This window comes from Ptychodera flava, chromosome 21 (genome assembly GCF_041260155.1).
Source record: "Ptychodera flava strain L36383 chromosome 21, AS_Pfla_20210202, whole genome shotgun sequence".
Taxonomy (NCBI): domain Eukaryota; kingdom Metazoa; phylum Hemichordata; class Enteropneusta; family Ptychoderidae; genus Ptychodera; species Ptychodera flava.
This window is the reverse complement of record NC_091948.1, coordinates 10,791,914-10,819,114: the sequence shown is the minus strand read 5'-3', so window position 1 is coordinate 10,819,114 and position 27,201 is coordinate 10,791,914. Positions and strand designations below refer to the sequence as shown.

The following is a 27,201-nucleotide window of genomic DNA, read 5'->3' as shown; positions in this document are numbered from 1 at the left end:
GGCTTTAGCATCGCGTCCAAACAACACATGCGAGTAGATCTGAGTGCTCAATTTGATAGTTGCACTAGTATGGCGACAAGCAAGAAAATGCGCATGGCTGCGTGTGGGTGGAGCAATGACAATAACACCAAATTACTATTTAGAATAACCGTTGGTGTTATGATTGCTCCACCTACGCTCATTCATCAATATTTCCCTTTGCGACACGTGAAAATGCATATTCATATTCATTTTCAATATAATATAAAGTAGTCCTAGTAAAATAACAAAGTTCCAGTGATAGATGTTCTGTCATTATTGGAGCTTGAAACAAGGTTTATATGGGCGCAGCATACCTCCGCCGGCTTTCGAGTGTTAGTGCACATTACATGGATTGTGAGGTGCACATTACATGGATTGTGAGAAATAGCCGATGCATTCCACAGCCAGCATTTGAAAGGTGAGCAACAAATATGATGAATATTAGTGTGTTCGATATCATGTGAGTTCCCTGTAATTAACATCTTGTAATTTTGGATCACATATATATTGTTAAGATATAATAACCGATATATTTAAATACGGAAGATTGCCTATGTCGTCGGACTCGATGTGATGTGTAGCCAAGCTGCAAATTGAAAATTAGATTTTAACCTACGACTAAACTTGCGCTCATTGAAAACATGGCAATTTGTAAAGACGTACGTCGAGATCGATGGTATTTCGTTTGAATTTTTTTTTAAGGAAGTCTAATAGTTTTTAGATAACGTCTGACTTCTGTAATCATAATCGTTTAAAAGATAATGAGAGTACACCTCCAAGCATTGGTCGATTGTTACGATCTTCTACAAAATGTTAACTCCGAAAAAAGATGCTGTCAGTCAATAGGGTACGTCGATCTGGAACTTTTTTATCGTGTAGTTTTACCGAAGTTCGACCCATCATAAAACAGAAAATAATTGCAAAATCACGTACGGGAGGTTTTTATAAATGTGAAAACAAAACGTAGAGTCGGAGGGTTTCAAATATGTTTAAATAGGGCTACCTCATATATATTTTCATTTTACATCAAGAATGTTAGTCAGTGAGCAAATGTGCTGGTGTAGTTATATTCGCATATAAAAAAACTCCAGTTATAGTTTAAAAATGCGACAACATAACGTAGGGTCGAAGGGCTTCAAATATGTTTTAAATAAGGCTACCTTAAACATACAGTTTACATCAAGAATATTAGTCACTGAGCAAATGTGCATGCGCAGGTGCAGTAGTGTTGTTTCAAATATGACCGAATTTTCGAAAAATGGTATTTCTTGTGCTCAGAAAGCTTACAGTAAGTGAATAAATAGGAATACATTTAATTTTTTCCTTAACATAGTTTGCTCCTCGAAAGAGAAAGACTAGAATTTTTGCTCAAACTTTCCCAAAGAGACTTTCAACCGCTTTCTTTCAAAATCAAATAAAAATTGAAAAAAATTGGGCGTCACCATCCAATATTTGGGTCCAGAGAAACAAATTACAACACAATTGGAACTAATTTGGGATAATTAGATTTTCATATTTTTTAAATTTCTCAAAAGTGTTAGGTGCAAGATAGTTGGATGTTGCAATAATACAAATTACTCATAAAAAACAAGTATGTAATGTAAAAAGAAAAGCAGATGAGATTACATTTGTAGATTAAATCGGCATTCACCATCCAATTATCCCAAATTAGTTCCAATCATGTTTTACCCAAAATTTTCTATTAATGCAACGTGCTCGCTATCCCTCTGGCTAACTCTCTGACGGAAAATAATTTTCGATTTTCAAAAAGAAATGACTGAGGAAATTGTATATACTTCAACAGCTTTAAAATTAGCCACGCAAGTGATACATCAGGAAAGTATTGTACAAACTGGAGAGTCCCAACATCTGCTCCGAGAGGCATTCTACTTATTATATCGTTTGACAGTTCTAACCTAGTAATCATTGCGGCGTCACCAATCAGTCAATTTCCAACCCACAGAAACTGTGTGACACTGTTGATCAGGTAAAATACAATTCCAATGAGTTCAATGATCGCTCAAATAGTCTCATACATTACAAAAATGATTAATGAACATAATGAATTTCAAAACTCGGCGTTCATTTGGAGTAAGTGGTGTATTCCGGTAATAAATAACATGCGGCAGTCGGGTTATTGAATTTTCAGGCCTCTGAACCGTCGAGCCTGGCGCACCCCTTGGTCTTTGTCTGAATGGATTACCGGGAAATGTAATCATCTGTGCAACAGGGCATCTGTTGCTGAGGAAAATTAATCATGTAGATTTAATCAACAAATACTCACTCAACAAGGAAAAATTAATTCACACACGAACTAATCTTCAGGTCGATTGAAGACAATAGTTCTTACATTAATGGTAGTAGTGGAAAGAGCATAGAGGAACTGAGACACTGCTCAGCATCAGGCTGAATATGAAAACCAGAAATACCAAAGCTCTAATTATAAACATCAAGAAGTGCACCATGCGCCTGCAATATTTGTATTGCTACTTTCTGCAAAATGTATGACCCCATTTAAATGTCTGTCTTTTTTTGCTTTTTTGAGGGTCACAGTGGACAATATAGCGTTGATTATAAAAGCTGCGCTAAATTAGTCGTTGTATATTCTTATGATTACTATTTTTTCAACTTCTTTTGGGAGCAGTTATAGCAAACAACTGAACGCGGAACCTTCATTTTAAGTAAATATGTACAGTGCAGGGTAACTTCCAGTCGTTGTTCTTTACGATGGTCGAGTTATGATGATTTATTAGGAAACCGGCACTGTACGCCTGAAAATTAAAATTGTACACGAATCGCTAATGGTTAACACTGCGACAGTAATGTAATACAAACGAAATAGACCTCATACCACGTGGCTTTTGCAGTATATATTCCCCTTATATCACGCTGAAGGCAGCTTTGTTTGATTTAACACACAAACATACAACGATAACCTTTGTAAAAAAATCGACGGCTCGAAATATACAGTTTTCTTATTTGGTAGCCCGAGTGGACAACCAAGAAAATATCTGGTGGTTCGCTTTCACCAAACTCATAATACTTGTTTTAAATTATATTATAGTAGTTATTCAAAAACCTGAGGCACGTTTTATGATGTCCTGACATCATCTATCCAGTAGTTTAATTTTCATACAGTCATTTTGGGAACACAGTGACAATGATAAAAGTTGTTGTGATTTCGGTTGTCAAAATATACGACAATACAGACAGGAATATAAATAAAATGCAACATAATGGAGAAAGAAAAAAAATTACATAAAATGCGTTGCAAAAATTGAACATCGAACGCCCATCTTAAATTTGTTAAAACCACCATTAACATCAATAAATAAGGGACAACCAAATGTTTAAATCCGCCTCTTTTACTAGCATTTATATATTTATGAGTATAAAAGCTTGAAGAAACATAATGCGGTGGTCTTTAGAATAGCAGGTGCCTAAAAGTTGGGTCGGCAAATTATGGTAGGTGTCGTCATTGATCGTTTGCACATTTTGTACAAAATATTACTCAATTCGACGTCTAATTAGGGGAGATAACAGGTTTCAAGAAAGATAAAGAACTTCATGCGTTAACACTATTGTAAATTTTGTATGTTGCATGTAGCAAAACAAAATACAATCTTTTATCAACAACGGCAGACATGTGATTCCGATTTAAGCCTAAAAATGTATCTCAATCCTTTATTTTGCAAACTCTCCAGTGTTCGACTTTTGAGCAGTGACAGTAATTGTGCAACATGTTGAATATTCGTGTTAAACTTGTACTGGATATAGCACGTTGTGGTGAACACTGCGCTGCGGCTGGGCTCGAGACTTTCGAGATCTACCCTGGTTGAACTTAAAGCCCCTATAGCTCCCAATGTGCAAAAAATCGATATCAAAATATCCCCCGTTTTCCAAGAGTTTTCTTTAAATAAGACCCATTTAAGACAGAAAAAGTGTATAACAGTGTCATAAGTGTCGAACGTGGCATGTAAATTCAAACGTTTTGACAGCATTTTAGATTTCCCGCCATTTTCAAAAACTAATCATGTAACAAAGAAAATAAATCTAACAACAAGAAAATGTTGGCCTTCGTGTGTTGTGCATTCAAGTAATGAAATCATGTTTGTTTCTTTTATGATTACGATGTGTACGTGCAGGAAATACTGCATTTTTTGTACTTTTCGGTGGGGCATCATTTTATGAGAAAGGCACCCGTCTATTATTAAACCTGTTAAAACGCGTAAGCATTGTCCAAATCATTGAGCAGTGATTCTTCTATGTATATCTTTCAGTTAGCAGATTTACACGAACCAACTTTGGTTTTAAAATAAAATCATGAAAATAATGGATAAAATTCGCAATTATTAGGGCTTTACAGGGAGTCGGTCATCTGAATTTCGCATGTGCGACTTTTTTGTTCATAACAACTGTATTTCATGCAAGATATCAAGATACATCAGTTCAACGTTGCTGCAACATTTAAATTTTACGATACTGTTAACAAACATTTTTCAACTTTCATCAATCGCCAACGTACCCTAGATACAGTATTTACATCGGTCATAGGGGTCCCTGTCAAACTTTGCGCAGAGTTCCGACGACCGCCGCCCTTCAAGGAAACACAAAACCTTCAAAATCCATCTGGTCGTTCTCACGGTTATGACCAGTCCAGTGTGCATCCTACTTAGCTGAACTTTAATCAACACGTGATTTGCTTTACCATCACTAAACTTAGCTGTCTGTACTAGGTGTTGATACTCCATTTATGGAGAAAGAGCTTCCTCTGTTGCATGCCCTAAATCGTGGATCACTGTTCTGCTGAATGTAAGATGCACAACATCCACCGATTCTTTTAAACCTGAGCTCAAAACATATTCCTGTCTACGGATTACTAAGTTTTGTCGTACACATTAATTTTGGTGGCGCGTGTCGATGCTCGTTAGCGAAATAAGCTGAAAGGAACTCGTCTTATCATGCATGTAAAAAGTCCATCAAAGCTGAAAATTATACTTATAAATGAAAGGTCAACAAACACTCAAAAATCTTTTTCACGGTATTTCAGTTTTAATTTTGAGAAGTTATTCTCTTTGTTAACGGAGTATGCGTCTAGGAACTAAAAGACTCAAACTGTCCCAGAGGAAACTATCAACCATACTCTCACCAAATCAAGAATAAAAATCAGGGGTTACTGTGTAAATTTTGGTACAAGAGAAACAACCTACTAAAATGGTCGCCATCCCTGTATTAATATAATGAGGAAAAATAAAATTTCTTATTTTCAAAACAATCAGTCAGTGAAATTGTTATTTACTCCATGAGCCCCAAAATGAGCTCCCTCAACAAACGGTACAACCAAAGAGCATAGTGTAAAAGGTTTTGGGTTCGAACAGGTCCCTGAGGGACACTCTCAACCATGACTGTAATGATGTGATTTCCGGCACCATGCACAGATAGTTTTATTATAATTATTATTATCATATAGGGCTCAGCCCTTGGTGTCGCACCAGGGGTTAAAATTAGAAATGTTATTTGTATTGATTCATTATTTGTAATAGTAAAGGATAAAATAGAATTAATTGTTACTTGCGGTACGTTTGTACACAACTATGCCCAGTTTACCCTCAGATGAAAACAGTTCACGTGTACGATGTCAGACCCTGCAGGTATATATTTTCTGTAAATGTGTAAAAATGTTGGACAAAAATTGGCAATTTTACCATGATAACAACCTATTGTGTTTAACAAGGGACGTACTGTGCCATCATTATCATTGCAATAGCAACTTCACTTCCCAACTTCCACTAACACGCTGAAAAATAGCGTTCCGTCTAAAAACTAGCAATTTTTGCATCTAGTTATTGACACAGACGGCGCTTTCTAAAATTCAATACCAGCATTCTTTGCATATGTCCTCGTTCATATGCACGACAGTTTTCTCTCTCTTTTTCTAGTTTTTAAGCGTAATAGTAACGATATTTTGTATCAGTGACAAGGTGGATATTAATGCTTACTGGCTAAAAAAGAGATATATTTTATTAATGGCGTGTTGTAAAATAATACTTTGCACGTTTCTTATTTGTTCATTTACGAGCACTCAAAAAAAACATGGCGGCGACCATGAATTAAGTCTGGTACACTTCCGGTTACTCGCATAGCATATATTCTGCCCATGCGTAGTCAGTAAGCCGCTGGCGCGACTAGTAGTAGAAGTAGTTGTAGTAGTAGTAGTAGTATTTTTTATTCATTACTCTCGATATCTCCATACGTTGTTACTGTAAACCTCTTTTCATGGAGGTCGAGGAACATCAAAACAATTTTCAAAATGGAAATAACTAGTAAACAGAAAGAAATATAACAAGAAAATATACAAGTAAATGTATTAGAATATATGAAGGACACAAACAAAGACAAAAAGTATAAAAGGAAATAAGAATAACAAAGACCTGCCTTCCAAACCTGAGTAAATAAATAATGTGGTGGTATTTTCTTTGTCAATGAGCAACTAACATATTCTAATAGTGATTATGCTCACTGTCTATATATATGAAGGAAAGTGTAAGTTCATTACGGCGTGATACACAATAAGAGATTAGACGTAGCTCATACTGTTGACAGTTTACGAGTCCTGATCATGCCACTGCTGCAATCTTTTTGAAATTTGGGATTTGGCCGAACGGTTTTGTCTGTGGCTTCTCCCCTAGGTGACAGGGTACCGTACGTTGTGAGTTCGAACCCGATTGAAACCATCGTATTTAATACCACGTTCTGCTTGATTCCCCACTTGAACTGATAAAAAGGCTGTATTTTATACACAAGCTCAAAAACAGATGGCACCAACAGATGGCACCAACAGAAACAGATGGCGCCGTAATGCCTGATCTCATTTTGACTGCGCGTCGGCGAGTGTTGGTGATGACACATATATAATCATCGGGAGATTATTGTTATTAAAACTATAAATTTTAATGTATTCCTATCACCTTAAATATAATTTCATCGACGTAACTAGTATCTGTCGGCGATGGCATTTGATTTGTCTTCCTACAAACAATTTTGCTTCTATTTATGTGATGTCGTGCTTGTTTCTTTGTGCGAACAGAATGATTTAGTCATGATTATGGAGAAAACTTAATACAGCGCTGAACGTCGATTGATAAGGAATGAAGAGTTGATGATATTCGGAGAGATATGTCAATCAATAAAGTGAGAAATGGTTTTATGAAAATATTAAATATGGATGAGATACGTAATTTTATTTCCAATTAAACATTTTGTTTCACCACAATTTTATATGTAGTTGTATTTCCCAATTTACAGTGAGCACTATCGTGTGTCATTTTATATCTTTGACTAGGAAAATCTAATGACTATTTCAGACTAGCGTTTATCACAATTTACGTTGTCTTCGCTCAATTTGTAACATCTGATGTAGTGCATAATATATAGTCTTTGATTTATGTCGCCTGAATTTATGAGTCTACAATTTAGTTTTCTGTAGGCGTCAAAAGAAGTCTTCCGAGACGTACGTGAATATGTGATTGCTTTTTACAACTGAAAAACAATTTTTTTTTTCAAAATGATATACATTTTTGTTATTCTTCTGACTACTATAGAAGCTCACGCTTGCGGGTTACCTCTGTCCCTTTTCGATGCAAATATATGTAAAGGCATGATGGTTTTTTTATTCAGAATCGTCATAGAGCAATCAAAATCATTAACAAAGTCAATTTTTGCACTTTCAAATGTGCTTGTTTGTGAAGAGAATCACGGGTATTGTTATTACGTCACGATTATTTTCCGACATGAACGAAGAAAATAGGGAAGAATATACTTAGCATGTACAAGCGAAGAATTCATTATTTTTGCCAAACAAAAGTAACTTTCCTCAAAAATTCGGCGTTTAAGCTTCTGAACTACTTTTGAAATAATATCAATACGCCGTGGGCGAGTTGTCAATCATTTCTAGTTGTCGGTCGCGTGAGCGAAGAACACGGCAACACGTACCTTTTGCAAGCTAAACACCATTTCAAAGGTAGCACAAGCGAAGGAATTTTACTCAGACAAAGTTACATTATTTTTCGAGAACAAAAATTCACTGAATCTCAATGTGACGCCTGGCCGCTGGTTGCAATGCTTACGGAACCCACGGTAATGGGACCAGCATCGAGTTCGTTGTTGCGAAACAACAATCACCGGAACAACAATCTCAAACGCTTACCTTTTCAACCAAAATCACAACAACTTTCATGCATTGTCACTGTATTGTAGGTTTCAGGAAGAAGGCAAAACCATACATGATTTAGAACTCTTATTTTCCGATCTCGCTAACGATCGCAGAAAAAGTATAGCACAGCACAATGCTAACAAATGATAATAATGGACACTTCCCTTATACTAGACAGAAAAAGCCGGTATCGATTTTTCAGGCATTGGTTTTTCATTTACCTTTAACGAGTATTAAGGGAGTTCGTGCCTAAAAAAGAAAGACTTAAATTTTAAAACGTTTTCTCTAATTTTTCTCAAACAAAGCCTCAACTATTGTCCTTCAAAATTAAGAATAACAATCGGGAGTCAAATTTTGGTAATGGACGAACAAATTACCCATATTTACCGACATTTGAAATTAGAATGGCCTTCATCGCTGTGTTATCTCAACGGGGGAAATAAATTCCCGATTTTCGCAAAATTAAGCCGATATCAACTTCATCTGCTCCATAGGCTTAAAAATGAGCCCCCTCCCCCCCCCCAAAAAAAGTGGTAGACTAAATGAATATTGTAACAGCATGAGAGTCCGAATATCTGTCCGCTAGGCGCATTCTGCCTTAAGAAAAAAGGCAATTTAGAAGGGGAGTATGTGTATGATCGCTTATCACCGTACGGTGACACTTTGAATTATTGAATTGCCGATTTTATCGATTGACAGATAGAGCGCTCGTGCTTCATATAACTGATCTAAATTTCCATCAAATGACTGTATCATAAAATATTATACCAGTATATTAATGTCGGAAATACAGCGATCTAATTCGTAGGGATGTGAAATAACAGTGCCACATATAATCATGATATAGCACAGTTGTAAACGTTCGAGCTCACAATCAGAGAAAATCACTTTTAAACGTTTCAGGATATAATAAACACCTATTGCCTGGTCATGAGGGATATAGCGCCCGTCTATTACCCAAAGGGGCCGTGTGTTACCAGAGACACATCGCTATTCCCCGAGGCCGTAGGCCGAGGGGTATAGCGATGTGTTTCTGTAACACACTGCCACGAGGGGTAATAGACGAGCGCTATAGCCCGAATAAAGACCAGGCTATATGTGTTTTATAACACACCACATGCTCATGTTGTATTGTTATATAGTTTTTAATGTGTTTTGATATTTTGCACAGCAACAATCAATTGTGACTGGTTTACTGGGCGATGTTTCCACAGCGGTTTCAGTTGTCCATGGTACCACTTCCTTTCAAAAAATATTATAAGCATACCTAGCGACATCCTTAGTTGCACTTTAATCTTTTCCGTCGACGAGCTGTTCAAGTTCATACGCTGTTGGAATGTTGGAAAATTTATTTTAGAGAATGTGTCGTCACCTATCCCGGACGCACATCACGTTCTAGTAACCCGCCATTGTTGCAAAGCTGCAGACGACACTACGGTCACGTGACCGGGCACTTTTCCAAATTTGGTCAGAACTATTTCCCAAGGGAAATAGCTTTTCAGAAAATACCCTCTGACGTCACTTTTGTCGTTTCGATGGGGACTCGACGTATCTATTTTCTCGTCACGTGACGTATTCTGGCGAATCGCGACACGGAATGAGCATGTGGCGTGTTATAATAAAAAATATGCCTGCACGTAAGCAACGAAAACAACACTCGGCTTTGAAGGGTTTTCTCTCGTCTGTGCGATTGTGCAAATTGCGCATTTCGAATCATTTTTTGCCCTTTAAAAGTCACTGAATGCGCGAAAATCGCGCACAAAACACAGCACACAAACACACCTATATGATGGTGACCCAAGCGCATTGTTTATTATATTACCATGCCCTGTCCATTGCGTTTTAATTGGTCGAGCTGAACCACGTGACTGCCCACAAATACACAGTAATGGTTTGTTTTCATGCCCGTGAATATGAATAATATCGTAAACATAGTAACTTTAGGGCTAAAACGAAAATTGTGATTTGTACAAGATCATAATCAACCACAAAATCAAATAGAGCATTTTTGGGCCAAGTTTATACGCTTTTTTCAAAAAAATCTCCGGATTTGAAAAATTCTTGCAGCGCGCACAACTCACTGACAGGTTCTGGGGCCCCGTTGTCGTTCGCACGGGAAATTTCGTAAATTTTTAAGGTTTTTCGGGGTTCGTTAGTAATATAATTGAAATAACAGACTCCACGCTGACCGCTAACCTTTATTTATTGGTGCGGGCGAGAGGAAAGCCAAATTAACGGGCTCGGCAAGCCTCGCCCGTTAATTTTTGGCTTTCCTCTCGCCCTTGCCCATAAATAAACGTTAATGGTCAGCGCGTCGTCCATTATTTCCATAGTAACCTGTAAATTTGCTGTTGTTTCTAGTCAGAATACTCCCTCGAAAAAGGACAAAATATCGTCTGTCGTGTCATTCAACTTTGGTGACGTGCATAACGCGGAGTGTACGCATCGAAAAGAACAGCCAAGGAATTGTGGTTCAGTCTCCATGGATACTAGTGCCATTTTATGTTCATGTTTTGATAAGATATGTCGTATTAATGTCATTAATAAGCATTAAAAATACAACCCTAAAATGTCAAGTCTGCCCCCTAATTTTGATGAATGGGGCAGAAATTTCCCTCTTCCGTGAACATGCAGAGAACATACTGGCTTTGACCATTTTACGCTATATAAGCTTATCGCTATCGCTCGTGCATATTATGTCGTAATGAACTGGTCACAATCTTGTGGTATATACGTCTCTCTGGGTGGTTAATAACTTTATCATTTTACAAAGAAATGTACACAGGTCATAGCTATACCATTACAGCCATCAACTGATGAGTTACACCAATCAGGGTTGTGATCACACTTTACAGACTGTCATTCTGTAAGTTGTAAAAAAGAAGTCAAATTCCACATGGTTGCTTTTGTAACGATTTATCTGCAGCAGGAGCAAAGTCAAGAGTGAAATTGGATACACCGACCGTGACTTTGTTCGGTTAATTTTGACTTGGCGTATTGCATAGTCAAAACTGCGTATAGTGGTCACACAAGGTGAGAACTGTGACACTAAATGGAGGTTGCCTTTCCATTGCGGGTGAGTGTGGCATTATTTGTCCGTGTACATGGGTGAATTTAGGAAAAGATAACAATAATATTAAAATTCAATATCATAATCTTTTGAAAATAATAATACATGCGTTCCATTTCTGACAAATTCTGATAAAGATGTAAGATGATAGGTAAAACAGACTCATTTCTTGTTGTCAGTTTAGTCGCTTTTGTACGGACGCTTAATGAGGCCACAGGTGTAATTTTTAATTTCATACCTGTAATTTTTTTATTTCATGCCTGTAATTTATTTTTCATGACTGTAATTTTTATTTCATACCTGTAATTTTTATTTCATACCTGTAATTTTTATTTCATGCCTGTAATTTTTATTTCATGCCTGTAATTTTATTTCATACCTGTAATTTTTATTTCATGCCTGTAATTTTTTTTCATACCTGTAATTTTTATTTCATACCTGTAATTTTTATTTCATGCCTGTAATTTTTATTTCATACCTGTAATTCTTTTTAATACCTGTAATTGTTTTTTCATGCCTGTAATTTTTTTCATACCTGTAATTCTTATTTCATGCCTGTAATTTTGAATTTAGTTTTGTGACCTCTAAACTTACCAGTACTGTTTGCTGTCAGCCTGGGTCAAAAGCCTACCTTCGCCTCAAGTGTGGTATTGTTGAACCACCGTCCCTCCACCCACCATCCCTACCTGGGTGGAGGGACGGTGGTTGAACCCAACAAATATCCCTATTTACATGTGCCACTACTCAGTTGCCTAAAAATCGACGTTTATTTCACTACACGCTGAAAACACTTGTTTTCCGCACCGTGCTATATAGTGGATAGCTGTCACAAGACCTATACCATGATCTGTCGTCATCACCACTTTTTCAGCAACTTTTGCACCATTGCAAACATGAAGTGAGTCGGTTCCGAGTGTGTTTGGGTAGTGCATGTAGATAGAGATACTTGTTGGATTCAAGAATGCTAAATTTTGGGCGAAAAGTTAGCTTTTGAGCCAGGATGAACGCAGCAATCAGTACTCGTGGGTTCAAAGGTCACAAAACTAAAAAAATACAGGCATGTTTTGAATTTCGTATATCATACCTGTAATTTATTTTTCATGCCAGTGATTTTTTTTAACTTTGTGACCTTTAAACCTACCAGTACTGTTTGCTGTCAGCCTGGGTTAAAAGCCTACTTTCGCCTCAAATATGGCATTGTTGAACCCAACAAATATCCCTATTTACATGCTCTTCTCAGTTGCCCTCAGAATCGATGTTATTCGCTTCACGCTGACAACCCTAGCTCTACGTGGCAGGGCTATACCAGCGTTCTACGGCCTCCCACAACACCCCCGCTGACTGCCATAGTATAGACAAAACCGCTGGTAGTGCCTCAGAAATACGCCAATCTTGAATCCAAACCTTGCATTAATCTTCGTTTTCGAGAACACCCATCTCACCTAGGTACACGATGTGCTCAGCCGCACTTGTAAACTTACGCAAAGCCTACGTATCAGCCGCCATTGTTAATCTCATTCAACCCATGAGCACTCGCGCGAAAACCAGCTTTGTTAACAAAAGAACGCTAGCTGTGCGCTTGCTTTCCGCACCGTGCTCCACCAAAAATCAGGTCTCTTATTCTTTCGGCGAACCTTTAATTATATATGTGTATAATTAATAAGGTACAGGATGATATGAGGGTCAAAGGCCATTTGAAACTCCAAAATTTAATTGTGCGATTTCGTCCCATACCGACCATTGTTCAACAGACACTAGCCCTCTTGGACTGTACGTAGGAAAAGATGTAGCCATAGCTTTGCTGCAGAAGTGTAGAGCAGGTCAAAGGTCATAGAAAATTGAGAAAAATAATACTTTAAAAATCTTCTTCTCAAAATTAACATGGATATGACTTAAGACATTGATATTTGCAATTTAGCAACCTGGCCATATGGTCTACAAAGTTAATGTGCAGAATTTTAATTGATCAATTATTATACTCATTAGGTCAATTTTAAGGTTAAAATCAGAGATGGCCACAACAGAAAGGGTCTACACATTATTGATGTCTACTGTGAGACGTAAGGGGACAGTCACTGTTTGTTTAGAATGAAAATGGGGTAGGTCACAAACAAAATACTGGCCCTCCCTCTTTTTAATTTACCCCCTTCCCTTATACGAGCACTGTAATAACAGGAGAATGGGGAGTTAGTGGCGCGAGTATTATATATTATTGCCTGAATACATGGGTTTAGGTGCCCGAGACCAGGTGACAATTTGCCCGACGCCAGGAGGGCAAATTGTCACCTGCTGCGAGGGCACATAAACCCATGTATTCAGGCAATAATATTTTTATTACATGCTTCTTCAAAGTTATTGCTATATGTCATTTAGTTACAAGCAGGGCATTTTCAAACAATTTTACCATTATCAACCAGCATCAAACGGATTTTAACGAAAGTCAAAATAGCAGTGCGCGCGCGGATATTTTGCATCTAGCGTTAAGCGTCTACTTTGACGTCGAAACATTGAAAGGCTTCACTGGCCCGGGTAACCATGGAAACCGGTCAGTACATCGTTCAGCGGCCCACTAACATCCCGGATGTTCCCATTCAAATCAATGTACTGATTTGCATTCACCTCGAGGCATGTAATAAAACATCGGACGGCCGTCTGTTTTGCTGTTTGTCGGATTTATTTAATTCTATATATTTCAATTTATTTCTTTATTAATGTTTGAATTTATTATTCAGTGTCTTTATTTCTTCATTTCACTATTTCACTATTTCGCCGTTTCGCTATTTCGTCGATTATAATAAGCCATCTGGGTTACCCTATTTGCTTTGCCCAAATATGTTCGGCTGGGGGACGCAGGTAATGGACCTGAAATTCGGGCACGTTCTTTATTGATTATTGTACTTTCTGTAGGGTATGATCGGCCTAACGAACTGCTGCGTTGTATGTATTTGTTGTTTGTAAAGTTCATAAATGCGACGGGTTATAGTCTACGCGTCTTAACGCTATCTCTTTTGAGTGGACAGCGATTATTGTCAATAATTGTCGGGTGTGTGAGCCGCAAACCTCACAGCGATCACTCAATCGCTCTTTTCTACCGTGGACGAAAACGACAATTCTCCGCGCTGTGTTAAATCACAGAGAAACATAGGCAGAGTCGCAACGCTTGCATGCCTTTTGTTCCATGGTCGTCTCGGTAGACTATTGGCTTTTCATATTAAAATGAGCTCCAAAGGTGTTAAACTTTTTGGAGGCTTTGTTTGTGGTTGATAATTACACGAGATTATGCGAAAAATACGACGAGATGGCATCGTACTGCCAGTCGCGTAGCAACCATAGTTACTTTGTGAGCTCTCAGGCCAGAAACACTGCTTCACGTCATTCAAAACATAACACGCCAGCAGTTTCATAAACATGTCCTTCCTTGACGCACGTGTATAAGAGGGTATGACTGACTGTAAACCATTGAGTAAAACCAGACAGTATCGATAAAAGACTTTCAAATTTGGTTCAAACACACTCATTATATATTCATAAAAATATGAGAGGAATTTTTAAAACGGTAAAACTCATTTTCCTGGAGCTCAAAACACTCCCGTTTTCGCCAGAATGTCAATTCTGCTCTGCACCACACGACAACAACAACGCAAACTTTGCCGAACATACTTTCGCTTAACAATTGGCGAAAATCCGAAAATTACCGAAGGATTCATGGTCGGCACTCTTCGGAAAAGAGAGGCGAGAGCAACCTGAGGCGAGGCGAACATGGATGGGTTACGTAACCGCTTCACGCCTTAAACAATACCCGTTGCCACTCTATCCATGTTTCTCTACGGTTAAATTTTATCGCCGCGCTGTGTTAAAAGCTCCGCGCTGTGTAAAAATCGCCGCGCTGTGTTAAAAAAAATCGCCGCGCTGTGTTAAAATTATCTCCGCGCAATGTAAAAATCGCCGCGCGGCGATTTTTTTAACACAGCGCGGAGCATTGTCGTTTTCGTCCACGGTACTTTACTTCCTAAATTGGTACTGAAGAAACTCGCGGAAGAGGGGACGCTCTGACAGGGATTTCATGACTGGGTCCGTTATTTAGAGATGGCCGGCCTTTCCCTTGTTATACTGGTGGGCAGAAGTGAAACGCGCCTCTCCCCTGCTTTACAATTCTGCCTCGTCCCTGAAATGAAACTCCCTATATTACTGCCCATGCCAAAGTTTTAAGAATTGTAAATCATTGAGTAGTATTAAATCATTCACATTTTTATACAGACAGCTCGGTTTCGTGCTAGGGTCGCTCTAAAGTTCAACGCAACGTAAACACATGAACACAGTCATACAGATATTACACAGAGGCAACCAATAAAGCGTTTTGCGTTGTACCAGATGTCGTCAACCTAGCTGCGATAATCGTGGCCGTCGGGCCGTGCACTGGCTTGCCCCAGGCGTGTTGACTATGTAGCATCGGTCAGGACTCGCAAGTTGGCTACGTAGAGTAAGAATCCACTCAGAACTCTCAGAGAGAATAGTATGAAAATGTCTTTGTGTCAGAAAAGAAAAAATACAGCAAGCGAAAACAAGATAACGTGCAACAATTGTACCTTTAGACATACGCAGCAGGTGTATGTCTTTTCTAAGTCATGTGAGATAATGCAGCAAACCTTGATGGAAGCAAATCGCGGCACGTGTGATTTCTTTTACCATTTTTCTTTGAGAGGTAGAGTACAATGACATATGTAGACGTACGTCTGAATCTTGTTTAGGGGTTCGATTGACGACTTCGATTCCCCCTCGTTCCCGCTTGCTGCTGCGGTATTCCCGTTCCAAAACCTCGCTTTACGAATGCCATTCTCACTTTTCATAGACTTTGATAAACCACTCGCACTAAGTGTAATATTATTTTCTACTTTCTGATACAGGCTTCTTGTCAATTTGCAGCAAAATTTCAACATAATGGATTGGCAGCTTAAATTATTGCATTCGACATGTTCGACATGTAAGAGACAGGACCGCCCACATTGAGCCGACTGATCCATTAGCTCAGTTCGGTTCTAGTCCCGCATGGGTAACTTTTCATTCACCACTGTATTTCATAACAAAGTTCGTAGGGTGAGTCATTTCAAATTTACCCTTCTTTGGCTTTGCATCATTCATATGACTGTTCCTCATTGCCATAAACCGATTCCTAAGTTGGTGACTTGTGTGCGAGACCCTGTAGAACCCCGCGGAGTCCTTAGGCTGAAAGGTTAGGTGATGAGTTTAGCCGTCTTACTCACCATCCACGCACAACAGAATGAAGAGCCCCATGAAAGAGACAGGACCGCCAACATTGAGCCGAATGATCCATTAGCTCAGTTGGTAGAGCATCCGTAATGTATACGGGGGTGGGTTCGAGTCCCGCATGGGTCACTTTTCATTCACCTCTATATATATAGATAGATAGTTTTCTCTCGACTGCGCGATTGCGCAAAGTTACTGACTGCCCGAAAATTGCGCACAAAACACAGCAAGCAAATACGCCCATATGATGGCGACCCAAGCGCATAGTATAGTAAGCTGTGAATTTGCTGTTCTTCCTGCCCCTAACTTGTCAAATCTGTCCCCTAATTTTGATGAATGGGGCAGAAATTGCCCCATCATTGAACATGCAGAGAAAAGAATATATATATATATATATATATATATATATATATATATATATATATATATATATATATATATATATATATATATATATATATATTCTATACACACACACAAACATTAACACCTGCTTGTCGTAGTGATCACCGAACAGAGCAGTCACCTCTTCATAATGGTCATCTAGCGGCGGTCCAATACCATTTGTCACATTATATGACCTCTACAGAACAGCCACCTGTCATATGTGGTCACTACATAGTCGACATGTAATATTTCTTCATACCTGTAATTTTTATTTCATGCCTGTAATTTTTATTTCATACCTGTATTTTTTTTCATGCATGTAATTTTTTTTTCATACCTGTAATTTTTATTTCATGCCTGTATTTTTTTTTATACCTGTAATTTCTTTTTCATGCCCGTAATTTTTATTTCATACCTGTAATTTTTTTCATGCCGGTAATTAATTTTTTTTTAGTTTTGTGACCGGTAGGTTCAAAGGTCACAAATAAAATACAGGTATGATGTACGAAATTCGAAACATGCCTGTAATTTCTTTTTAGTTTTGTGACCTTTGAACCCACGATTACTGATTGGCGCGTTCATCCTGACTCAAAAGCTGACCTTTTGCCCAAAATTTAGCATTCTTGAATCCAACAAGTATCTCTGTCTACATGCACTACCCAAACACACTCGGAATCGACTCACTTCACGCCTGCAACGGAAAAGTTGCTGAAAAAGGGATGATGACGACAGCTCATGATATAGATCTTGTGGCGGCCAACGACTATGTGGATAGGGATGATTATGTAAGCAAACTTTTCTGCCAAATGTCACGTGACCAGGATGACTTTTGACCTCGGTTTCATAAATATGCCTAGAAATCAGTAACTTCAAGAACGACAGCCTTCACATTTGGTGGAATGAGGCACCTAATGGCGACACATCCTGAACCTCATTAATTCATGACACCACCAACCCTCCCTCCTTTCAATTTCTGTCCAGTCTCGAATTTTTGCTATTTCGCCATTTCGCCGTTTCGCTATTTCGTCAATTATAATTAGCCACCAAGACAGCTTGCATGGCTAACGCGCAAGGATGTGGATTAATCGTGAGTAGGCTACATAGAGTACCAGTAGCGAGGAATACCGACTCGTTACCCATTCAAGTCCCTTGTAACACATTCTTCCACCGTCTAAGCCCTAAGACGCTGTCCAATGAATTAACGCCTCTGGCGGTCGGCCCCCGGTGGCCTAACTCCTCCCGTTCAGCGGTCTCCGACGATCTAACACGTGAACAAAAATCTGTCCCATTTAGGGGGGACAATTTGATATCCTGGGGGGACTTTGAAGATTTCGGGTGGGGGAAAATTCCGAGAGGTTGCCTTTGAAAAAATAATTCAGCCAAGGATGACAAAAACGTGTAAAAGATTGCAAGCGATATGAAATAAAAATTAATGCATGGACAGTTACTTTAAGTCTTTTACTTAATTTCTCGGCGCGGGCGCTCTATTGTATAACATCTTTAATTTTCGGTGTGCCATAAGGACACGCCATTTTAAAGATATCTTTCAATGTCAGCCTGTCCTTCGGGCAGCTTATTCGCATACTATTTTTCACCCTTTGGTCACGACATTTTTACAACATTCGAATTCATTACATTTCATTAATGCCCTGATTTGATCAATATTTTCACACTTTTGATGTTGTTTTACATGTACCCAGTGTTTCAATTTAAGACATTAAGTAGCATTATTCATTTGCTGTGCTTCTGCTATAGTTTCCCATCCATGCCTGGAAATATCTTGAGTACTGAATTCAGCTTCTAAAACATAACTTGCACTGAATACCGTGTGTCCGTTGTTGTTCTTCTTTACAATGATGTGTCAGGCTTAGCATGACTTGTCAACAAACGTACTTCTTGTACATGAGTTCGTTCCCACACTCACCAAAATATTGAATGTTTTTAGAACTACTCTTTTTCAATTTCTTACAACTTTAACCACAGCATTAAATTTGTAATGTAATATGACGAGGGTTGGACAAAGGTGCAAAAATTTGCCGTAAAATAGGCGTACTTATAAATGTCTTAATCCTTGTCCTAATGTCTTAATCCTTTATTTATGATATATTTTGTCTTTCAAAGCATGTTATAGGATACACCTGGTCAATATCTAAATAGAAGCTGCATTCCAAATTTAATAGCCATACCCTGAATTTAAACAATGTATTGACATAAACTTTTGAAACAATAGATATCTGAGGCACTTCTGTAGCATATACATATGCAATTGGTGCATTTTGATCTCTTTGCCTTGATTTGCATTTCTCTTTGCATTAGTTTGTAAAATAAATAGAATTGTCTCCTATTTAGATAATTACTTGTCTTTGTTGACAGAGTACTGACGGGTAATCATTCTGTGTCAAATACATTTTGAGTTTCATGAAACTCTATTAACAACACTCAAAATGGGCACCAAATGATCAAATTTATGTAAAATTTAAATTTTCTGTGTCAGGCGGGGACACTCCCTCCTAAACCATCCCCAAGTAATTGGATTAATTTTGTCATTCCAGTATCTCTATGTATTTGCAGTGCTTCAAATCCTCAGTAGGTTTGTGCCACATGCTTTTAGCCTACTACCTCGAACTTCCTTCATTACTAGCATTCATCATGGTTTCCTACAGACTGGGACCTCGATGATTTCTGATATGCCTCCATCAATAATTTGGCTGTAGTAAAGGGTGCTTCTATTTCTTTCTAACGTTACGCCTTCCTGAAGCAGATACTGTTTAACTTCCGTTCAATGTAAACTTTGTGCTGCTTTACATATCTTTCCTTTTTCAGTTTTGCCATATGAACATAAGCATCTTTGACTAAAAGATCAGCAACTATTGGTATTTCTTTGACAGGGGAAGTGAAAAAGAGATGCCAGAATAATAATTGCAGATGAAGCAGGGAGAAAAAATATAATGCTCCGGATTTAATCTCCGACCCCCCCCCCCCGAAATATCAAATGGTCCACCCCTTTGTCGTATATAGCACAATTTCCCCGCGAAAGCTAACTCAGACAAAACATAACCTATCTTTAGAACAGAGCGGAACTAGCCTTGTTTAAAAGTCAGCGTTACCATAGTCACAATCGTTCGAGGCGGTGACCTATTTAGACTATCGATCATTGCCCCCTTTTCCTGAATATTAAGTATGTCGCTAAACTAAGGGGAGAACCATGTGATTTGAAAGGGGAGTGAAGGAAAGGCGTATGTCAGCTCACTCACTTTAGCTAATGTCGCAGCGATGTCGATCTGTTTGTCTGTCTGTCTGTCTGTCTGTCCGTCTGTCTCTTTATTGGCGCGATATCTCAAGAACACATTATCGAGTCAGAATCAAATCTGGTACATAGATTAAGTTAGCAAATGGCAAGAACTAATTAGATTTTGGAGGATGTGGCTTGCAAATATTATGCTTATATGCATACTTAATGTAGAAAACAGCTATACATTGACAACGGCTGCACACGACTTGATGAGAATTGCTACAAATGTTGACCATACCAGGATATATAAGCGGTGAAATATACTAAGGGATGACATGTGAGTTAATTCCAACTTTGCATATTTAATGAATTTTCCTAATTAGGGATATGTGTCTGAATTGACACGATCAAAGTAGACGAAACTTGCTAGGTACATTGGAGATACTATGATTTAATCATTAATTTGCAGATTTAACTGGGGATATATATTTTGATTGACTTTATCAAATTTGATTAAAGCCCCAGTATTTCTAACTTTTTAACCATTTTTTCATATTTTTGATTAAAATGGCATCCTCAGTATGTGAAAGTAGACCATAATTGATACCGAATCGCATGATTTGAATGCCCAGCCCGCCTCACAAACGTGTACGATTAACAGTAAAAGGAGTGAAAAATGACTTCTTGCCCAAAACAGAAATGAGGCTTTGTTGACACACGAAACGAAACGTAATCAATTCACCGCGCATGCTCAATCACATCTACGCAAGTTTTACTGTGGCATCCATAGAAACCTACGCTCTTCGAAAAGGTCTGGTCAATCGAAACTGGAGACTAAGCTAAAAACGCGCAAAAGTTCTGCGAAATACCGGAAAGATATAAATATGTAAGTGTTTACAGATTGTTCCGAATATAATGAGCTGTGCAAACAAATGTCTTGAACAGCTAAACTAACAATAAAAGCAGTCAATTTAAGCTTCATGCACTGCATTGCACGTTGTGATCGACGGTAAGGAGATCAAGTTTGCTGAATGAATTGAGAGAGAAAAACATATATAAATAAAAATTCAATACTTCAACATCGTAATCGCTGAACTAGTCGTTTCTTCCATTATGTAGTATTATGAAAATTTCGTTGAAAATAAATGACGGGACTGGTTCTGCTCCGTCTACTTAAACGAAGTTTAGGGTACGGCCGGGCTACGCTGTATGTACAGGGTGGGCATTACAGCCCATCAACTTTGCGTATCGTTGCCATAATTGAAAATGCTTAGAAAGGAACAAATTATATCTTGAATGCAGTACAACAGTCTAACTTAGTAAATTATAAAGTATTTCCAAATAATATCGTACGTAACGGGTATCTAATCCTCACAAGAACTACAGTTATCGGCTAGCTGCGATGCGATGGAGCTCCAGGCATGGTAGAAATTTGAACACAAGAGAAATCCCGGCCGACCTCACTGTAGTGTCGGTTACCCAGACTTCTCTGCACTTCCGCTGCGCTACCGGTAGCGCAGCAGAGGTGCAGAGAAGTCTGGGTAACCGAGACTAGCCTCACTGCAAAGTCGTCCCCGTGCGCACCAAGTCCAACAGCAAACTAACCTCTTGGTTAGATTCTGTTGTTTACTTATTTTTTGTAAAGAATTCATGATACACATATCTGACTTTCACAACTGCACATTTTGCTTAGGCTGTAGTCTAGAGACGTTCGGAGGGAGCTATGGCGTATCGCTAAGCATGGACGTAATTCGGTCCATGCGCTAAAGGCAAGCCCCAAACAATGCCGGCACAATTCTACACACAGCTCGATGAGAAAGTCGTTTACATAAACCAAGATGAAGTGATCAATACAAAACTGTTTAACATCACTTGTTCTTGAAATCTATGATCAATGATTCTGGCCTATGGTTTTTACACTGCGGCGTTGTTTTATGCGTTTGGCCGGCTACTAGTCTTGTAAGGCTGCGTTCACAAAAAATGGTGGGGGGGTGGAGGAATTCAGGGGGGATTCGATAATTTTAGGGGTAGTAGAAGGGGGACTTGAAAATTTTGCTCTGCCTGTAGGGGGGGGGACTTGAAAAACTTTTTGGTTCCCTTTAATGTTTTACATTTTCAAACTCCAAGTTTTTGTAGGTAATTCAATGAAAATGAATACCACTTTCATGTCATCTAATTGTTGTAATGTTAGTAATCATTTAACAAAATCTAGAACCATTTGTCACATTTCATGACTTTTATCTCGAAAAAATCTAAACCAAACGAGCCTAGTAACAGGACAGAAGCTGCAACTGTTGATGATTTTTGCAATATTTCTATGTAACATATCAACTACAATTTCTTGCTGTCTCCCTACAGCATGATCAAACACACAACATTAGTTTGTCGACAAAACCTGTATATATAAATATGTATTAGGTGTGATAATTTAATCAGTGATAGTTAGTTGTCAGTGATACAAATGCATGGTACACATACACAGGCTGTGATAGCAAGCTGAATACTGGACAGTTCAACATGCTGTAGGGAGTAGAACAAGAACGTAGTTAAAACTGAACAAAAATATTGTCAAAATTGTCAAAGTTAATACAGCTACTGCCTACGGGCAGTGCCACTATCAGATACTACTGTATACCCTGCTACTGCAGTGTCACTGTCACTGCATACCTGAACAGTGATAGAGATAGCTCTGACTCTGATGTACATGGTAGTTGAAGAAGAGTTTGTGTCAAATGACGCTCATGACAGTGAAACATACTTGTACACAAGATTAGGCCAGAGAGTAACACATGGAAGACCAGGAGACTGGCATATGGGAATAATATTAAAGAAAAAAGATAGGGTCACCATGTTCAATTTTCTAAATTTTCATATTCACGTCATAAAATAATACAAAAGTAAAACTTTGAACAGTAAAGACTAAATGAAAAAATATATGACAAGATGGAATTATTTATTTTTTAACCAAATTTGCCATTATTACACCCAAAATTTCAGAGATTAAAACATTTATTTGATGGAATATTTTAACCTTCCAATATTGTCAATTTTGAGTAGCATCTAATTCATATATGTCTTGTACTTTTGAAACAAATTTTTGGTAGGTCACTGTACTCAGTTTTGTACAATATGGCAAGTAGCCAGAATTCACAATTTGTATACTCTCTCATGATCATCATTTTGTGTACTCTTCGGTAGGAGCAATTGACCTAGCCAGATTTAGATTAACTCAAGTTGGCTTAGACTGATACTGTAAATCCAAAAAGTTCACTGATGCATTTAAAAATGAATCAATATAAAAACTTGCCTTAGAAATATGACTTTACAAAGTATTAATAACAGGTAATGTTGAACATCTGCGAGCAGAATGGAGCAATACGTGTTTATTTTGTCTGCGCGCACATCCTTTACAAATATGCGTGCTTGTGATAGTTAGGGGGTCTTGGAAAAATTCGATCGTATAGAGGGGGGACATTTGAACATTTTTTAGGATATTGAAGGGGGGATGTGAAAAAAAATTAGATTTCAATCGCGATTCCTCCGCCCCCCCCCCCCAATCGTTATATGTTAACGCAGCCTAAGGCTGTACAAGTGCAGCGGGGCCAAGGCGAGATTGGCGTGGGGCATGTAGCAAGGTAAATAAAGTTGACAGCGTCAATTGCATGCGTGCCCGCGTGTTCGCCTTTCACGTTTGGGAGGAAATTTACCGCTGTATTCAGGCCTTTTTACCTGTATAAAAGGTAAAAACTGATACATCAACAGCCAAGAGTCTGTAAATTTCTTAGCTGTAGCTTCATTGTTGTTTCTAAATTTTCGCTGAGATATCAGCCGTGTGTATACTGGTCCCTGTCGTTCTGACTCGGGTGTACACAGCTGTTTAGGGAGCTGGCATTATTTACGGCCTGGGGTCGGAGGAATTATTATTAGAAACTCCGAAATTTTGAGTCACACCCCAGCCAACCGTGGTGAATTTGAGTAACTCTCTCTCTAACACAAAAACTTAGGCTAACCTGAGTCGATGTAACACAATGTAGATATAAAAGCTCACCTAATAACCAGTCTCCGACCATATAGTATTGTTTAATTTGGATGGGTAGCATTTCATTATGGTATTGTTAGATGTCCAAATGGTTGTTGAACTCAAGTCAATTAAAATATACATTTCTGTGATAATACAATGGATGAATTAACAACAGTTCAGTTTTGTCCTAGATCCTATGCACTAATAATGATATCTGTTGAGAACATTTCTTCATGACCCAGCGTCTCCTTCCACCTCGGGTAACGACTGTAGAAAACTACTGTGTGACATCATCATCACCACGGCCGATCCTCATCTCCACTGTCGCTGGTGCCATTGAGTACATGAACAACGATACCATTCTCATCATCACTGTCTTCTATAAGTATTGCTGGTAGTGGCCGCTACTTGCAGTTTTTTGCCTTGTTTCATGTAGTTCATATTTATTGTTCTGTTAAAGCATTTATTTGCTTTTTATTTAACATGTATCAGCGTAAAATATATATTATCAAATAATCATTATGTCATTGAGGACAAAAGTAAGACAGAGAAAAAACATTTTTAGCACCCCCTTGTAGCTTTCAAATTTGAATGACCCAAGGTCGTAAATACTGAAGTTTCCTTACTTGCTGCCAAAGGCCATCGCGCGCGTTCACTGCATTCGATAGTCTGCATCATCTTGCCAAAATATGTTGCTTCGATTTCGCAATCACCTTGCCGCTAAAGCGACAATCAGCTGAATTTTATTTAATACTTCAAGTTACTCAGTTATTTGCCTACAGAAGTGAGCTAAGGGAGCGTTCAGTTATTATGGCTGGGGGTGGGCCGGCAAAATCCGGGGGGGGGGGGTCACCTCAAATTTGAAAACTGCAAAGGGGGGGGGGTCATGTATTTTTCAAACAGCTCAGAGGGGGGTCACTTAATTTTCATAAGTATCCGTCCTGTCAAAAAGCAGTTTCAGTGTTCAGAAATATTCTGGGAGATAAAAATGATTCGTTGCATGATTTCATTCTCTGAAGTTATTCATTTGTAAATCTTAACAAAAGTATAATTATCTGTCACATGAACATCTTGACTTGACAACTCTGAGGCTTGTCTTATTGTAAATCAAGCTCACTGCACTGAGGGCAATGAACAATTCCTATTACTTACATATTAGAGATATAGCAAGTTTTGTCAGGGAAATTATTTAACAGTTACCTGTACTGAGACTACTAGTACCACGAAAAGTTAAATAATACTTTTAGGTGAAATTCCAATATCATAATTGTTGTCCACATCTGAACTTTTAAATACCCTATTTGAATCAAGTATATTTGTATCAATTATCAAACACCTATAAAAGCACAAATTAATTTAGTTTAGCATTGTAAAAAAAATATTCTTAGTTTTCTCATAGACTCCAGTGTATAGTGAATCAGCATTTCGGTGAAATTCCAAAATCTAATTTCTTGCACACATATCAACCTTAACCATCCTAGGCTAACTAAGTACTTTAAAATGAATTATCAAATGTCTATAAATACACAGATTTTGATAGTTTTGTATTGGAAAAAAATTCATATTTTCCTCATAGACTCCCATGTACAGTGAATCTACATTTTGGTATAGTTCCAAAATCCAATTTCTGGCGAACACATCCATTTGTTACCACCCTAATCTAATCAAGTACATTGATATCAATAATCGAGAGTACATAAATACATGGGTTTATCTATTTTTGTATTGGAAAAAAAGTATTCATACTTTCCCCATAGACTCCCAATGTATAGTGGATGAACATTTTCAGTGAAATTCCATAATCAGATTTCTTGTACACATAATATGCACCTTTAACCATCATATTCTAATCAAGTACAATTATGTTAATTATTGAACTGTATATGCACGAGTATACCAAGTTTTTGATTGGAAAAAAATTATTAACAATTTTATCATTGACTCCCATGTATAGTGGATGAACATTTTTGGTGAAATTCTAAGGTCAAACTTTTTGTCCACATGCCAGTTGTAACAACCCTATTTCAATTAAGTACATTTATGTAAATTATCAAATATCTATAAATGCATAGATATAGTTTTGCATTGAGAAAGTATTACATAGATTCCTCATACATGTATGAGAAAATATATATCTACCATGTATAGTGAATTAACATTATCAACAGCTGATTTTTAATTAAATCCAAATATCAAAATATGTAAACACACGCTTGCGCAAAAATATTGCGATCCACCAGTAATTTCTGTCCAACCCCTTTGAGGGGTAATATCAAAATTATAACAAGTCAGAATGGGAAATCTGAGCATTAACACCTTTTGAGTTTGTAAGGAAGGTCATTTGAAAAAATCTAAGCTCTTTTTTGGGGGGATTCTATCGCTCCATACCCCTGAGGTGTTTGTGTGTGCAGCTAATTTACTCAAGCAATGTGGGGGGGGGGGGGGTCATGGAATTTTTGTCATCTTGAAAGGGGGGTCATCAATTTTTTGGTACAATGGGTAGGGGGGTTTCACTTATTTTGACTGATGCGCAGGAAGAATTTGCCGGCCCATCCCCGGCCATAATAACTGAACGCTCCCTAAGTGTATGTAGCGTCGTCTTGATTTTACATACAGTTCCTGAGCGACCTATACTGCAGGGTGTGCATCGGCCACTGCAAACTGCAGTTAATCCAAGTATAACGCACACACTGTACCAGAATAGAGTGTTAGCCTCCTCTCCCAAAGTTCTGTATCCTCTGAAACACAGTAGCAGTACGTATTTGAACAGAGAAGAACAAAATAAAATCATTCCCAGGTCATCCAGCCAGCGACCGTGTGGACGATTACCGGGGCAGTGCGCGGCGTGGCGTGGCATGGCATGGCCCCAAGAATGTTGCAAGCTCGATGATGTCATCAGTATCGGCGTTCTCGGTCACGTGCACACAATTATGTATTGAAAAATATTTTGCAATTTCATATCAGCTTATTTATAATTTGCATATCTAATGAGC

The 27,201-nt window shown here is 38.2% G+C and overlaps 1 protein-coding gene across 1 annotated transcript in view; it reads left to right on the top strand.

The window, feature by feature from the left end:
- The first annotated feature begins 275 nt into the window (after positions 1 to 275).
- The window catches only part of LOC139121388 (uncharacterized), a 60,596-nt gene continuing 33,670 nt past the window's right edge, over positions 276 to 27,201 (top strand). Inside the window, exon 1 of the mRNA XM_070686218.1 lies at positions 276 to 439. Within this exon, the coding sequence (XP_070542319.1) occupies positions 321 to 439 (119 nt within the window). The 5' untranslated portion in view covers positions 276 to 320. The remainder of the gene's footprint in view (positions 440 to 27,201) is intronic.